At 36.8% G+C, this 16,480-nt stretch overlaps 1 protein-coding gene across 1 annotated transcript in view; it reads right to left on the bottom strand.

Moving 5' to 3' along the window:
- The window catches only part of COBLL1 (cordon-bleu WH2 repeat protein like 1), a 78,814-nt gene that overhangs the window by 25,328 nt on the left and 37,006 nt on the right, over positions 1 to 16,480 (bottom strand). Inside the window, exons 2-6 of the mRNA XM_066322877.1 lie at positions 10,121 to 10,300; positions 4,858 to 5,059; positions 3,771 to 3,999; positions 1,136 to 1,230; positions 772 to 1,011 (exon numbers count right to left, since the gene is read on the bottom strand). Of these exons, the coding sequence (XP_066178974.1) occupies positions 772 to 1,011; positions 1,136 to 1,230; positions 3,771 to 3,999; positions 4,858 to 5,059; positions 10,121 to 10,300 (946 nt within the window). The remainder of the gene's footprint in view (positions 1 to 771; positions 1,012 to 1,135; positions 1,231 to 3,770; positions 4,000 to 4,857; positions 5,060 to 10,120; positions 10,301 to 16,480) is intronic.

Raw genomic sequence — 16,480 nt, 5'->3', positions numbered from 1 at the left:
CTTGGATTTCATTTAGTTCTGCACTTAATTTTTCTAGCATGTCAATAACCTCATATCTAAAGACCACCTTTAGATACTGTGGTCAAAGCAAAGTATGAAATAAATTTAAAGGTATATACATAACAAAAATTTTAACCTTCATCTTTAATTGGAATTCACAATTGACAATATGTGCAATACCAGGATAGCAGTTAATGCATCAATTCTCACAAATTCTATTGTCAGAATTTCTGCATGTCATAGGATATATATAGGTTACTCAAATACATAGCCCAGATCTCATAGCTTCAATAAAACACAGCCCAGTTTTTAAAATAAAAATCTTACGTGAAATTGCTGGGAACAATGTTTAGACTGCTCCCCATGTCCACTTTGTTCTACAACATAGTTTAAAGAACAAACAAGTCATTACCCTATGTAACTAAAACATTCAAATTTACCAGGAATAATTAATAGTTATAATAAAGTGAGACCATCTTCTCATATTTAAATGTATAAAGTATTCACCCAAAAGAAGAAAAAGGTGCTTACAAGACTAATTTATATAAGAAATTGGTTTTACCTTTTCAAAATACAGCAGCTACTTTGGTTATAAAGTTTAAAAGGAATTCATCATTCAATCTCTATAGTTGTTTTCTAGCCAAATTTTTTTGAAGCAATTACTTCACTTCTACTTCCCATTTATTTCAAGCTTCATCATACATTAACAACAGGGTTACCAGGGTTATGACGTCTGTGGTTTCCAGGAGAAGTGAAGCAGACGCGACTGACCTGTTCACTCCTTTCAAAGCTGCTGGATTTCACCATCTCCGAGGCGGGTGTGACCTGTGCCCGCGCCAGCTCCTGGGGCGCGCTCTGGGAGCTCGGCATGGGCGGCAGCGGAGCCCTGCGCTTCTTGGGCATCTCCGCTGGCAGCGTGCTGGAGTCGTACTGCCTGCTGACAGTGTTGGACCTCGCGATCAGCGTTGGCCTGGGCTTGCTCATCAGTGGAGTTGCTGGGGCACTGGCAGCCTTGAGGTGTGGGAAATAAAAAGAAACCCAAGTTGCGTATGTTTTCTGGAAAATAATCAACAGTGTTGATTGGTCAATCTGAATATGTTTCTGGAAGTTTTCCTTACACAAAGGAACACCTTACTTGCTCTCTTTTTTTCTTGTTTCGTTGAAAAAAGCTGAAAAATCCTTTATTTTCTTTCTCCTTCAGAACATCTATGTTTTCAGATTGGTAGGAGCCTAAAATAGAAAACAATAGTTCTAGATGTTATTTCGTGAAGCATTATTTCTCCTGCATTCTTACTATTTCACCATGTCATAAACTTCCTGCAACAATACACAAAACACATAATGAACCATTTATATTAATAATTTTTCTAGGTGCTGCAAAATAAACAGTTTGCCTATCATCCATGGTGTTCCTTCCTTCTCAGAACTCAGGGCAGATGAGTTGCAGCTGCTCTTAATACCAGCACTTAATCCAGCCTACCCCACTTGCCATATGCTATGTTCACATCACCAAAGTAGTAAACGGGAAAAAGAGCATCAGATTTTTCAGCTCTCCATTCCTACTGGCTTAAATTTACGGCAAAGTGAGAAGTGGAACAAGCAAGGTCCCAGCCTGCACATGGTGTGCAAGAGACAGAGAAAGACCACCCAAACACTCAATCAGTGCACACATAACTGTGTGGCACGCGCAGTAAAGACAGTCAAATCTATTCTCGTTATCTTGAAGAAATTATCCTCCTTGAATTGCTTTATTCATGCAGAGGATTTGTAAATCTCATTACTGACTTTTTTAAAATTTTACTAGAATGAACTTTCTTAAAGAAATCCTCGCATTGAATGCACATGTAATAAAGCAATAGAAATCAGCAAGTCCGGTAAAAGTATCAATATAAACATGACCAGAAATTGAATAAATTGATCTAAGCAGGGTAAAACTGTACAAAAATACTTTCTATATAGCTGTGTCTATCCAATTATGCACTATCATTTTCAATGTGCGCTTAAGATAGGACAGAAATATCACTCATGCCACAGTTAAGCCAGGTGCTAATGTCCCAAAAGGGCTAAGTTTCACTGCCTATTTCAGTAAATCATACCTTGAAAAGATGGTAAATTTAAATCAACTGGTGATGCGGCTACAGAAAGACAAAAAGAAAGACAGAAAATGTGAATCTGAATCAAGGATGTAGTGACAACATACAAACACAGAAAGCCAAGCTAGATCTTCAACATTAGGGAAAAATTAACTGGGTATCTTGCAGAAGTAAAAGGTCTAATACTTAAATCATTCAAGAACTTAAGCTGGAAGACACACAACACAGACTGCAACTATGTACATAAGTAGGGAGGTTCCACTTTTATTTCTGAAGCAAAGAGAAAAAGAAGTATTCTAGTTGGTTCTGGTTTGGATGGTTAGGCAGTCCAAACTTGGTAAACAAAGAGGAATGTAAAAATAAAATATAATATTAATAAAATAAAATTTGAATTTAAATTCTATTAAGATACACCTCACCATTTACTATCATGAAGAAAATGGAAAATTCAGAGCTTTGAACCTGCCTGCAAAATTGAAATGCTGAACTAATTCATATTAAGAGAAGTGAAGAATATTTAAATTTCCTAGCAGGGCACTGCTGTGTAGAAAGCATAGATGCCCTGGTATTTTTGGCTGTTCCTTCAAGTGAAACACACAACCTATCATGCAAAAAGCAGCTTTTCCAGTCTGTAGATGAAAGCAGTAAATAACCAGACAAAAAAACTAAATAATGCACTTGGGAGCACACATAGTCAAAGTAACACATTTAGGCAAGTTAAAATATGTTGGTTTCCAGTGTGGAAGAGAAAGATATTTCATTTTTGTTTTCTCTGTGGAAAAAATGAAATACTGTCCAAATCTGTCATTCTGACCTTTACCAAGTAAACTGACAGATTCTTGAAACTGTAATCACCAAACAATAAGGTTACCATATTCAGGCAGAAAGAGGGGCAAAGACAAACAAAACCCCAACAAGCCCCACAAGTTTAAAGCAGAATTAAAATCAAGCAAATAAAACAGTGGTCAATAACAGGACTGAGTCAATCAATATTACTGCTTTCTACACTGAGGTAAAATTTCCTGTGAGAAATGTCTGAAATGAAACAAACCACACTGTACAAAACGTTTAATTACAGTCTAGTTAACCTGTCACCTGTCCAGATGAAGTTAAAATCTGGCCTAGGAATACCTGTACAAATATTAGAAAGTTGGTGCATTGTGTCCCTGTTGGACCAGAATTAAAAAGACAATTATTATTCCTTCACAATCTATAAAACTAGCAAGCAGCACTCAGAAAAAATACATAAAGACCATCAAAATACTCTAATGCTTTTAAAAATTTACATTATTTTAAAGAAAACGAATTTTCTCTAACATTTCCATCCTTTTCAGTTCATCATGATGTCGTGTAGGAGCTAAGGGAAGTAGGATGTTGGAGTTTGTGGGGAAGGTGTGAGGGAAGGAAAAGAAGGCTTTACATTTAAGGGAGGATTTGTACTCAGCTAACTGCTGGTAGTGAACACTTGATTAGAAAATAAAACTTACTACAGCACTTCTGAAACAGAGGTCCAGGTACACAAGAGTCAGTTTCAATTTTGTGGAAGACCAATAATATATATATATATATATATAAAATTTCTAGAAAATATTTTCCTAAGTAAAAAACCCAACAACATGTATACAATTATTAAGCAATTATCTTTTATCTAACAGCAACTTAGAAAAGTTATCTTACCTTGACTGACATCCATGGCATATAGTTCTCTTAGTCCAAGGTCATTAAGAGATTTTGTCATATCAAGGGGTTCTTGAGACTGGTAACTCTTCAGCAGTAGTGTGTGTGAAGGATCAAACTCACATTTGCTACTGATAATTGGTATGAGTTCTTGAAGGGGTGAATGTGGACTAACTCTTACTACTGTTTTCTGTGTCTTCTTGTAGTTTATCACTACTCTTACTGTTTGCTAAAGAGAAGAAAATTCCAATAAATATCGGCACAAATTCTGAAGGAAATGGCATTTTTACAACAGCCTAACAGCAATCACCAGAATTGCACCTATGGCCAACTTGACCAGTGCTGCAGGTTCAGAAACATTACATAAGAAAATAAGAATTATTTTGCTATTCCCTTCCATGCAAGAAAAGGACACATGAAGCAGACTGCCATGTGCCTGTGCAGCAGGGCACATGCCTGGAGGGTTATTCTGGGCAGCTGTGGAAGTCAGGCGATGAGCCCCAAGGAGAACACGTGTGTAGGAGGGAAGCAGAAGAGCTCTCCTGGCCCTCTGTATGTGCTTTAGATAAATTAAAAGTCAGCATTCTTCTACGTAGCAGAACAACAAAGGTGGAAGGAAAGATTCAGGCAACATCCAGAAACTGTTTTAGCGCTTCTTAAAGCTCCTGCCCTCTGGAGGGTATATAAAAAAAGCCAAGAGGGAACAGTATGTATTGAAGGAAAATGAACATACAATCAGAAGGGTACATATATCACAGCATGACAGATGGTACAAGATGTTGATTTTCAGTTTGTTCAAGACTGTACTTCATCTGCAGAATTTTTCATAAGGCAGATAAAACATGGGATTTCAAATAATATTGTAATATCTCCTTCTTTCAGCAGCAAAGATGTTAGCTGCCACAAACTGAGATGTACTGTACCTAAGAGGAGCTTGTCAAAAACAGACTAAAGCATTTCACAGAGCTTCAAGGTGAAAGGATGGAAGACAACAGGAAACACTGAAACAAGAGCATGAGCTACCAGCTCAGTTTGTTGAATATAGCAGCAATTCTAATTTCTCAGTATGCTTAATTTTAGTGCTCACCTCTGGTATAACTGGAGCAGGTTTCTTCTTATCCATTTGTTTCGCCTTTACAATCACCTTTTCCACTTCAAGCATTCCCACTGGTGTGTTAGGTTTGAATTTAATCTGGCTATTTTCTGCTGATACCAACTCTATGGTATAACTTGATGGATTTAAATGATACTGCGCACAGAGAAAGATCAGCAAGTCCATCATGGGCTTCCTGTAAAAGACAAATGGAACTGTCACAACAGATGACAATTAAGCAGGTTATAACAAGACGTGCTGCTAAACATTTAATTCAAATTGTCCTTTCCCTTCCAGAACTAAATAATTACTGCTAGACACTAACTTTAAATATCTTCGAGCTTTAAAAACATAAGTTAAAAAAAAGCCACTAAAATTAAACCAGCTTGCACAAAAGTATGCCAAGTACTTGAACAGAGTGGGAGCTTCTTGTTGTGTGAAGCTTTTCCTGAGGTCAACAGGGACACGTGGATTAGTTACCTCCTATGACATTTAGTGGGAACTTTAACAGTGGTGATAAATATTCTGTTATTCATTAAGAACAGTTTTTTTGCAAAGCTTGGCCTTCTTATATCCATTTTGACTTACACAGGACTTTACTGTCAGAAAGTCTGTGAACCAGTCACTTGGAAGACGTAGAAAAAATGAAGTTTGAGAAAGTCACATTTTAAGCAGGTCTTGCATTAGGGATTCCAGAATTATCTAGCTGCTTAATATAAACAGTGAGAAATAAGCTAAATGAAAATATAGTAGGCAAATGCCATTTCTTGAGAAGCTCTGGGTGATGTAATTCCCACAATGAAGAATGGCCAACAGTACTTGTCAGATGTAGTCAGTACCTGTATGTCCTTGTTTCCTCAGTGCTTAATGAAGAATATGCAGAACACAGTATTGAGACAGGCTGAGAAATTCATTTAATAAAGTTGTACTATAAAAAGAAATGTCATAGATGTTTAAACACACCAAGAGTAAGGAGAATGTCCTAACTTCGCATGTTATGGAACTGAATTAGGTTATAGCACCATCAGATCATTCCTCAGTAATTTTTTTTTAGTTGGGTAAAGACAATTTCACTGTGACACCCTTTGCATCCTTCAGTTACAACTAAGAACAAGGAAATCCACCACCTGCTCTGTCTCACAAGGATATTATGAAAATAAAAGTGTGTGAAGCAATCAAATGGTATGTTGAAAAAAATGCTGAAGTGTCTCTGAGAAAACTAATACAGGGTTTGCTTGGTATGGCTTTATCAGAAATCTTAAATTCTAGATGTAATCTCATAACTGAGGCAAGTATTCTGGTAGCACAGCCAAATGTGGAAAGAGCTTCTACAAAGAACCATCAGATTAAGCAGAATTCTAGATAACAAAGATCATTAATATATTTATTAAGCAGTAAGTTAAAGCAGACTTTTCATATGATACAGTTCCGTAAAATAATTAAGAATGACACAGTGTTAGAAGTTATTATGAACACTGAATTTCCCCTTTTAATTTGCTGTAGAATGCCATTCCCATTTCCCTGCATCTTAAAAGGACAAATGTTCCATAAGCAAACTGTCTTCTGATTTCTAGCAGCAGAGCTGGACTCTCTGGTGCACATGCTGCAGTTCCAGAAGACAATAACTGTTCGAAAGCTGACAGATATTTCCTTTGCATAGTAAAGCTTCTGCCTGCTTAAGTGGCAGGAGAACACCTGCCTCAGGAGACAAAGGCAGGAGGAACAATAAAACAAAAAAGCGTGGCAAAAAACCAAAATGGTACTCCAGTGTGTGAAAAAGTAGTTATCAGATGGTCTGAAGAGGTATAGGAGAATGTAATACACTCCCATGCTTTCATCTAGATGATACATAACAGGAGAAATGCAGAACTGCTCCTCCCTCTTCACATTGCTAAACCAGAAAGTTTATTTCAATGCATCTCCTGCATATAGCACAACTTGCTTCAGTTACAAGACAGAAGGAGGGAATACTTCATTTCTGGTACTTCTAATCCCTTATAAAACAAGTACATGCATCCTACCATATGAAGAAAAGGGCTGCAAATACATATCTCATCATTCCCCCATCCGGCTGGGGGCAGAGCAGGGCAGGGACAGGGAGGAGGCAGCCAGAGGAAGCTGCAGACACAGCTTCTGAAGCGACCTTTCTGGTTACCAATGTATCCAGTAAGTTACTCGTTACCTTTGTTCTGGTGAATTTTTATACACCAGCTGACTTTAAAAGCTGTCCTTCAGTTATTGGAGAGGAGCAAGAATATCAAAGATGACCAGAACAAGAATTGACAAGCAAGGAACTCAGAAAGACGTCCTACAGAAATGCAGAACAGTGACAGGGGCACACCCTCATGTTAACCAGAGTCACAGTACTTGACTGGTAAGTAAGAATGGTGAGAAACAGCTGCTCACAAACAGCAGGTACATGCAAATTAGTACATGAGAACAGTGATTCAGTACAAATTTGCTTTCCAATGGTACTTCCAGAAACAACCTGCCGGACTGGAGGATGATGGACTTTTAAGTCCCCTCCACTCCATTGGAGGCAAGATATCTTCAATAACTGCTTTAGAAAGATATTCCTGCAGTGATTAAAAAAAAAGAAAAAAACTTTTCTTGTAACCATGTCCTCCAAAACTTGTAAAATTCTTTTTTTGTAAAACCTTCAAGGATTATAGGTAGAAGAATACATATATCACAGTACAGTTAAAAGCTTCCATAATTAATGTTCAGCAAAGCACCAAGAAGAGGCCATCAGCTACCTCAGAGTACATCCATCTGCTTGTCTTCCTTTATCCAACTTCCGTAAAATATTTATTTGCAACTTAACTTCATTAGATTGCTCTAGGTTTTCTGGAAATCTCTGAGCATAAATGTATTTACATACTTCGACATACTTCTACATACTTAGGATTTTTATCACTCTAACACCTTGCTTTGTGCTACACAGCTCTTGCTACCCATTATGCCAAAGCACAGAGCAAACCAACTCAACCCAAAAAAGAAAAGTTTCTTCTAGTGGACTATGGAATTCGAGCACACAGATGTTAAAACTCACCCTTTTGCTTTTTTTACTGTGAGATTTAAAAGGTGTTCTCTCCTTGGGACCTTTAGAGCTGCTCACCTCCAATTATGAGTGAGGGAGAAGCAAAGTAACAACTTCTCTGCTTATATAATTTCTAGAGGGCTCATGCCTATTTGTTCAGGATATATAACTATAAAGACAGCACAAAGCTAGAAGTAATGATAGCTTGAAACACATTTCACAGTGGACTGCAGGTCCTGCACATCTACCCTCATTCTGAGGTGCTGATACTGGCTCTTATTTGCAAGACAGTCCCTTACGAAATCAATCACATACAGTATCTTGATTGAAAAATCCTGTAACTGTGGAATAATAAAACTGATTGGGAAATAAGTGCAATTCCTGATAAGCCTGTAAGGCCTCTCCTGAACATTGAGTAATTAAACACAATGTAATCTGACCAAGTGAAAATAGATGCAACATTCTTTTCTGGCATTTCATTCTGAGCAAAGCATGAGAGAGGGCCCATGGTACTGGACAAAGGGAGCAAAAAGAACACGAAAATGCTGACAGTGTACACATGGAGCCTTGTATCTAAGAAGGCGTCATATTTACAGACTGCAACATTCCTCGCTATAAACATGATTGAAAAAAACAGCATAAAGCATCAAGTCCTCACATTATTTCAGAACATTTCTTCTGAGAAATAAAATCTCATATTTAAGTTATCCTGAAAATCACAGACTCAGGGGGAGGTATAAAAAGACCCACTGGAGCTCTGGTGAACAAGCTGATATTTGATGTCTAAGCAACAACTTCATTCATGAACTCCAGCAAATGACAGTGTGCAAACAGACCCAAGCCAGATTTCATCTCTCATTTAGAAGTAGGTATAAGCACACATTTACAGTACCTGGTTTGAAGAATGTATAAGTTAGCCTGCTTGGTTTCAGTAGGAGAGACATGGCCTACAGACTAACACAAGGACAGTATACAAATAGGTTGTCTTATTTCAGCTTAGGATAGCATCCAAATTGCTGTGATCCATACACAGTCTTGCACAAGACCCTTCTGAGTAGACCTACATTTTAGGTCCCAGGATTTATGATTTGAGTTCACCAGCAAATGTTCAGGTTCTTCTGAACAACAGGTGACGTGAGAGTTACATGCACAATCTATCCTACCAATTAACAGCCTGAAATATGCATTTCAAACTAAAACCAGCTTAAGCAAAATATAATTATCAAAAGAAATCCAAAGCTGTAGCTATAAATTTTTTTGAAGCACTACCGATTTCATCTGAACTGATTACATGTTTTTTGACAACTGCTAGTAGTCTACAGGTAGCAGTGCTCAGCAAGTGCTGAACACATAACTTTGTAATAGGATGAACAAACTCATCTTTAAAAAGCAAAACTTATGTGGGAAAATTCACATCATACAAATATCATACAAATCGATATTTTATAGAGATTTCCAGTGACTAGAAAAAACAACAGATGTGGCTACACATACTGACAGGTACCATACAGAATTTCTGAATCTTAAAAAAACAGTCGTCTGAAATGGTGGGTAAACGTGTGTTTCTATATCTACCCAAAAATCATCACAGAATTTCTGAATCTTAAAAAAACAGTCGTCTGAAATGGTGGGTAAACGTGTGTTTCTATATCTACCCAAAAATCATCAAAGAATCACAGAATCATTTAGGCTGGAAAAAGGCCTTTAAGATCATTAAGTCATTAACCCAGCACTGCAAAGTCCACCACTAAACCATGTCCTTAAGTACCACATCTACACATCTTTTAAATACCTCTAGGAATGGCAAATAAACCAGTTTCTCAGGCTGCCTGTTCCAATGCTTCTTTTCTATAAAGAATTTTTTCCTAATATCAAACCTAAAGCTCCCCTTAGGCCATTTCCTCTTGTCCTATCGCTTGTTACTTGGGAGAAGAAACAAACCCTAGCTGGTTACCAACCTCCTTTGAGGTGGCTGCAGAGAGCAATAACGTCCCTCCTGAGTCTTTTCTCCAGGCTACACTGCCCCAGCTCCCACAGTGACCCTAACCCTCCTAAGGCTTGTGATCTGGACACTTCACTGTTTCTCTTTGGACATACTTAATATTCAGGCTTACACAAGTCATGCATTTTACCAAATGATTATAACATGGATGAAGGTCGAAGTAAACTTGAGCAAAAAAGTAAAATTAAACAAAAATATCATTCTGTGTAACATACCTCCCATTAACTGTAGTGTACTTGATCACATCTCCTGGCAGGACCACTGATAATTCAATATCTTTATCGATTACATTCTCTTTCTGTTCCATGATGAGGTTGGTTGGCTCTGTGTTATCAAACGGAGAAATAGCAATGGATTTTGCTTCAGATGGAGGAGGTGGTGCTTTAGATTTTCTTCTGAAATAAATTGATAAAAATTAAAATTCAAGTATGCATTTATTTATTAATATATGATTCCAAACTGGCAAACTACCAAGTCTCAAAACAGAAACAAGTGACACTTTAGTCTTTTCTTAAGTAATATGTGCAACAAAGGGCTAAAAGAATACCTTAAATATACAATCAGTGGTGACAGAAGACAAAACAGGCTATGGTATCCATCACAAAAAGCACTGAACACTGAATAAATATCAAGCCAAGAAGAATTCTTTAATGTATTTTATGTTCTTTAATATAAGAGTAAATTAGCCGGGGTTTTTTCTCCCTTGGTTATGCAAAGACCCTATTTGTGCATGCTCCAAAGAGATTTACTGGATTAGTATAAACAGAAATACTGTGTTATGCAGTATGAAGCCAATTGTACTACCAGTATGCTTAATACAGGGTAGATACTGGAGCAAATAGTGACATTTTTCCTCCTCAAATTTTTGTTTTGGTTATTGAAATTATTCAAAGAAATCTTTGAATAATTTTATAGGAGGAATAGGAGTTCTACATTATTTAACTTCTACATTATTTTACTTCTATACAGTAATAAAATAAGAGTATAACATAATTCTACTGTGTTGTAGTATTTCTTGACATTTTGCTCACAAAATGCTTTCATGTATTTCCCTCACCTATGCCCATCTCTCCTATTTTAATTTTCTAAATACCCTGTTCCATGTCAGTGACCAGTTAGTTTAGTCTTGAATACAAGGACTGATCACTAAATAAGCTGCATTTATTTCACTAAAAAATTCTAAAACAGCATAAACCCCTCTTAATATATATATGTTACAGTAAATTCTGAATGCAGGAGTCTCATGTCCTACAACATCTAGTCCCGTATCTCTATTTAAATAACTCTCCACAAATTAACCAATATATTCAGAAGGAAAAGACTATTATTAAGAACTTAACCATTAGAAACAAAACCAAAACACAGTCAAGACGCATTACCTCACGAGAGTTTTTGAATATCTTATAAACATTCTTGAATGAAGCAACATTACCAGAAAATTAAAACAAATTTCAACATAATGCACAAAGGTTCCAAAAATATGCTCGTCATTTAGATGGAGCTGTACCAAAATTTGTTTGCTTTAAACCTAAGGAAAGAAATTAACCCCTATAATTGCTCTACAGAATTAAAACAAATAAGAAAATCTAGCATAAAACAGGAACACACACCTTTCTTGAGAAAGCAAAGTTTCAAGTCACTCACAATGAAGAATAAACAAGGTCCAAAGCAGCACTGCAAAAAACTGTAAGGAGGCTTCACATGACTGATCTGTTGCTGAAAGTGCTTAGAGTTTTGAACTTCAGAACTCTGTGCTGAATAATTAACTATTCATATCCCCTCCGAGCTAATCAGGAGTACTCGCAAGCCTCCAAAAACATTGAATGAGAACTCACATTCAAAATTTATACCTCCTCTGTCAATGTTTTTAAGTAGTATGGTGTGCTCTATATGCAACTCATGATGTGCAGCATGAACTGAAAATTTGACTTTGGTCTCTACAGCAGCTTGCCTGGGTTGTTTCAGGGTTACATGAAGATGGCAAAATGTATAAATCAAACTTCTTTATATTCCTCCCCAGCTTCTTTGGGGTTTTCTTGCAAGATTTTTAGCTTTCATATAACTGGTAAATATAAATTATTATCTAGTACAGAGCATCAATACAAGTATTAGAAATAAAATCCCCAAAACATAAAAACTTAACCCTATGACATTAATATCAAAAAATCCCAATGTGAACTAGTGCTGTTTGTCCTTCCTTCTTTACTCTTTCTTACATCTTTAACTTCAAATGACTGTTAAAAGCTATTTATCACAGAATTTAATCTTTAAAGAAGTGCCACGGAAAGATTTCTTTTCAAATGCTAGTTTCTATTTCAAATGCTAGGACTCTATTTTCCACTAAGTAAACAAAATGCAATTTTATCACTGGAACTCTAATATCACCAGAGTGCTTAATGACACACAGCAATAAATGTGATTTAGTCATAGTGTCAAACTTAAACTGTAGAGAGCTAAAAGTGACCAAATACTCTCATCAAAACATGTGTTCAAGTTGAAGTTCTACGTATTTATAAAGAACACACACACACAGGGTCAGGCAATCTAACAAGGTCAGTAAAGCCTTGTGCCCCCCACTGCAGAGCCATGTACCCCACTCCTCTGTATAAAATCTGAAATATACTTTATGGTAATTATGCTTACCTGTCCCACCCCACACAAAGGAGCAAAAATCCCAAATGTACTTTCTCAGAAGTCACGCCAAGTTTTTGGCAACATCTTATTAAACAACAGGGGTCCCAATGCTTTCATTTTCTGTTTCCAGATGCCATGAGGTTTTTTCAGTTCTCACTGATTCTCTCATCTCTCCTTCTCAGCCCATAGTATTTGCATGCAGTCTCATTGCTTTTTCATTACTTCAGCCTGTGTTTCTACCTTATCAGGGGAGCTGGGCTGCACTCTCAGCCCCAGAACAGGCAGGCTGGGCTGCACTCAGCCCCAGAACTGGTAGTGGACAGCCAAAACAATTCAAGTGATCGTGAGAATACACTTGCAGATGTAGTTTTTACCTACAAACCCTTCTCTTCCTACTCTGCAATTCAAGAAGCCAATGAAAGTGATTTTCTCACCAAGGCATCCTCCACACATCACTTTATCCTAACACCAAAAGTAATTCCAAATATATACCATCAATTCAAATACTTATCCATCATAAAGAACAAACAGAAGCCTGGTACTCTCATGCCACTTAACCTATACCAGGTACTCAGCAAACCAGGAGAGCTGTTGATTTGCTAAAAAGAGTTAATCTAGTTTCTCCTCTTGAAAACAAAATCTGTTATTTTTAGTAAGACAAAATACAATCATAACAAAGACAGTAATTCCCCACCATAGAAAAACCACCCTTCAGAGGCCAGAAAAAAAGGTGCTCAGTAAGTGGTCTTACAGCATCTTACATGTTCACACAGCTTCCAGATGTGCTAGAACCTTAGCCAACCTGTTCTAATCATCAAAATATACATTAGAAGGTTGGTTAGAACAACCAAAACATGATCTTCATTTTCACTGCTGCTATGGAATTACAGGAAAGATGCAGGAAGACTCAAACTACAGCTTATTTAGCTATAAATTAGTTAATATAGAGGGAATTAAAAGAGAAATTTTAACCAAATGAGGTCACAACTCAATAACAATAAGAACTCCTCTGAAACTTGTGCTGAAGTATCCTACATATGAGTCCTCACTCATTCCTTGTCCCCATGGGTCCCAGTCCTATCAAGTGGCTAACCCATCCTATACACCAGACATTGAAACTGCCCAAGCCCAACTCTCTGAAAGAGATGTGCTCCCCACTGTTTATCATCAGATAAACAATTCCAGCCACATATTATCTTCCACATGAATTTTCTGTTTAAACTACTGCTTGAGCCAAAGCAAAAAAGTAAATAAATGCTTCTTCTCTGATTCTTCCTAGCCCTGGGCAAGGCTGTCAGAGGGGCACAGGCAATGCTCTCACAGGGAACCACAAACACAAGGTGGTGCAGCCTGGGCAGAGCTTCTATTTCCCTTGTTACCAAAGCACTTGGAACCCACTGCTTATGCCAGGGCATTCAGCTGGTTCTTATCTAGTAGAGATTATATTGTTCCCCACAGAACTGATTCGTATCTCTTAGAAATTTGAATTTCTGGAGTCCCACCTGCAATTCCTGCCAGTCTGTGTGACAATTCAACTGCTGTATTAAAGAATTCTTTCAGGCAAATGTAAATAGAAGACTATCACCTTTTAAGAAAAATAGTGCATCTTTAAATCAAATTCAAGACCATAAGGTCAACATTTTATGTGCTTCAGATCCCACTTCAACAGAATAAAACATCATTGCTGTATCTCAACAAGTTTCCTGCTTGCAAAGAAAAAAAATAACAGTGTCAGTGATCTGGATGCATAGAAGCCTTTTTAAAATAAAGGTCTGACATAGTAAACAAATAACACATCTATTTATTTGATTTTTTTTAGAAGTCTTGTTAGGAAGTTACAAGCAGTATATTTTTTAACTATCAGTAACTACAGAAAGGCACTAAAAATTAATGAGCAATACTTGAACTTATAGTAACCTCAGTATTCCAGTTTTCACCAGCATTTCCTTTCAATAAGAACCTCTTTCCCAAAAAAATGGAGGAAAAAAACCCCAGGAAGTCTATCTGCTAGATCAGTGCACTATCAAAGGCCACAGCATCAAGGAATACTACTGTTTACAGCACTCATCCTACTATTTGGAACACAATTACATGAGAGTATACAAAGACAGCTTGATAGCACTCTCACTGAAATTATTTTGAATCTAACCTCCAACACCAGAACCTTTTCTCAAATTGTCTGTAGCATTCACCTAGGACAGGAAAGGTCATAAAGATCTCACTTGCAATTCAGTCGTCTCTCAGGTACTGAAACAGTTCATTAAACATAGTGCATTAAAAACCTTCTAAACACAAGAGATACACTTCAATTGGTTAATTTGACTTAGGGCACTATGAAGAACACTGGTTTATTGAAAAAGTTTGTTGGGATTTTTTAAATCAAACTTTAGAAAATTATATTTTTCAAAATTACAAGCAGCATTTTATTTTCACTCAGAGTCAGAAAAGGATTTAACTCTACGAAGATCATATCATGAGAGGAAAACATCCACCGTAACAAAGCTTCTAGAGCTTTTATTGTCTTCAACCTCTCATCCCAAGCAATTATTATAATAATGCTGTTTCACTGCCATGTCATAAGAAGCAGACAGCCAAAACCTCACACATAATCTTCCCAAACAAGGAAGAGCTGAACAAGACTTCAGGCCTATTTAAAAACATTGATTTGTTTTTTTTAACAATGATACATCAATTTTGGCCAATAGGTATACTAAATATTTAGGCTCCCAGTTTCACCTATAAGCACTCCCAGCCCAATATTCATCTTTAACACTCAGAACAAATCTATCTTCTAGACTGAGTTTATTCTGTTCCTTCTTTGTGGATAATGGTTTCACAGCATCACCACTGCAAGATTTCAAGATCAAACACTACTTGCTAGGAAAAAGCTGGGAAGACAACTGCAGCATTACTATCTGATCTGCTCCTCATGGTCCAGCACATGACTGAAGTTGTCAAGGCAGGTCACTCAAAAAATCACTCCTATATATTTCAGGCAGAAGTATAGATGAAAAAATACTTTAAAAATAAATTCTATTCATCTTCATGAAATTATTACCAGGCACATAGGTTTCTATACAAAACTTGGAGTGCCACTAAATGATTCAGAAAAGGTTACTTTTAAGTTAGACATGTGGTAGTATTCTAATATTTTTCCTTAACATTAAGCAGCCCAAATATTTGCTGTGCAAGCCCCAGAGCAACTATATAACATGACTACCAGCCTTGATACTGGGCTTTCATCTCAACATCAATATCACTGTTTGATATACAATCTCTCTCTTTATTCCTACTATAAAAGCACCAGTTAGATGTTAAGATCAAGGTATGGATCAATGAGAGTCAAACAATGTCCATTCTTAGGTTATCCCTTCAAGCCAGGCTTATGATACATGTAGGAGGATATAAAGGAAAAATATTTGCTGTACTGCTCCAGAGAGAAATATGATCTTTCAGATTCTAAACTCATCCGTTTAGTTATCTGGGGAAGAATGTGAGGTCATATTATACAGATATTGAGTCTTGCAGGTGGCTCAATAGGTACCAAAAAACCCACCAAGTTCAGAAACACACTTTAATTTCAATTTCCAAGTAGAGGAACAAACATGAACAGTCTGTAAATCTTTTGTGATAACAGGTTATTTTACAGGGCTCTTCTCTATATAGATTCCCAAGACTGAAACAATACAAATACTGCAAATAATACTGATATTTTAAAAATAATAGAGAAAACCAATATGGTATAAAATAAGTCACTGGGTATATAGCTCTGCCAACATGATAACTCATAGTGCAACTGATATATCAACTGACATGGCAGTAGTAATGCTATGAGTGATAATATTACTAATTAAGTGATCTTTGAAGATTATCTCTATGGATTTACTCAGTTAGGTTCCAGCAAGCAACAAAGCAAAAAGTAAGAGACGTTTGTTCTCTTA

The sequence above is a fragment of the Sylvia atricapilla genome, chromosome 7 (assembly GCF_009819655.1).
Source record: "Sylvia atricapilla isolate bSylAtr1 chromosome 7, bSylAtr1.pri, whole genome shotgun sequence".
In the NCBI taxonomy this organism is placed as follows: Eukaryota; Metazoa; Chordata; class Aves; order Passeriformes; family Sylviidae; genus Sylvia; species Sylvia atricapilla.
This window is presented reverse-complemented; position numbering and strand designations above follow the sequence as displayed.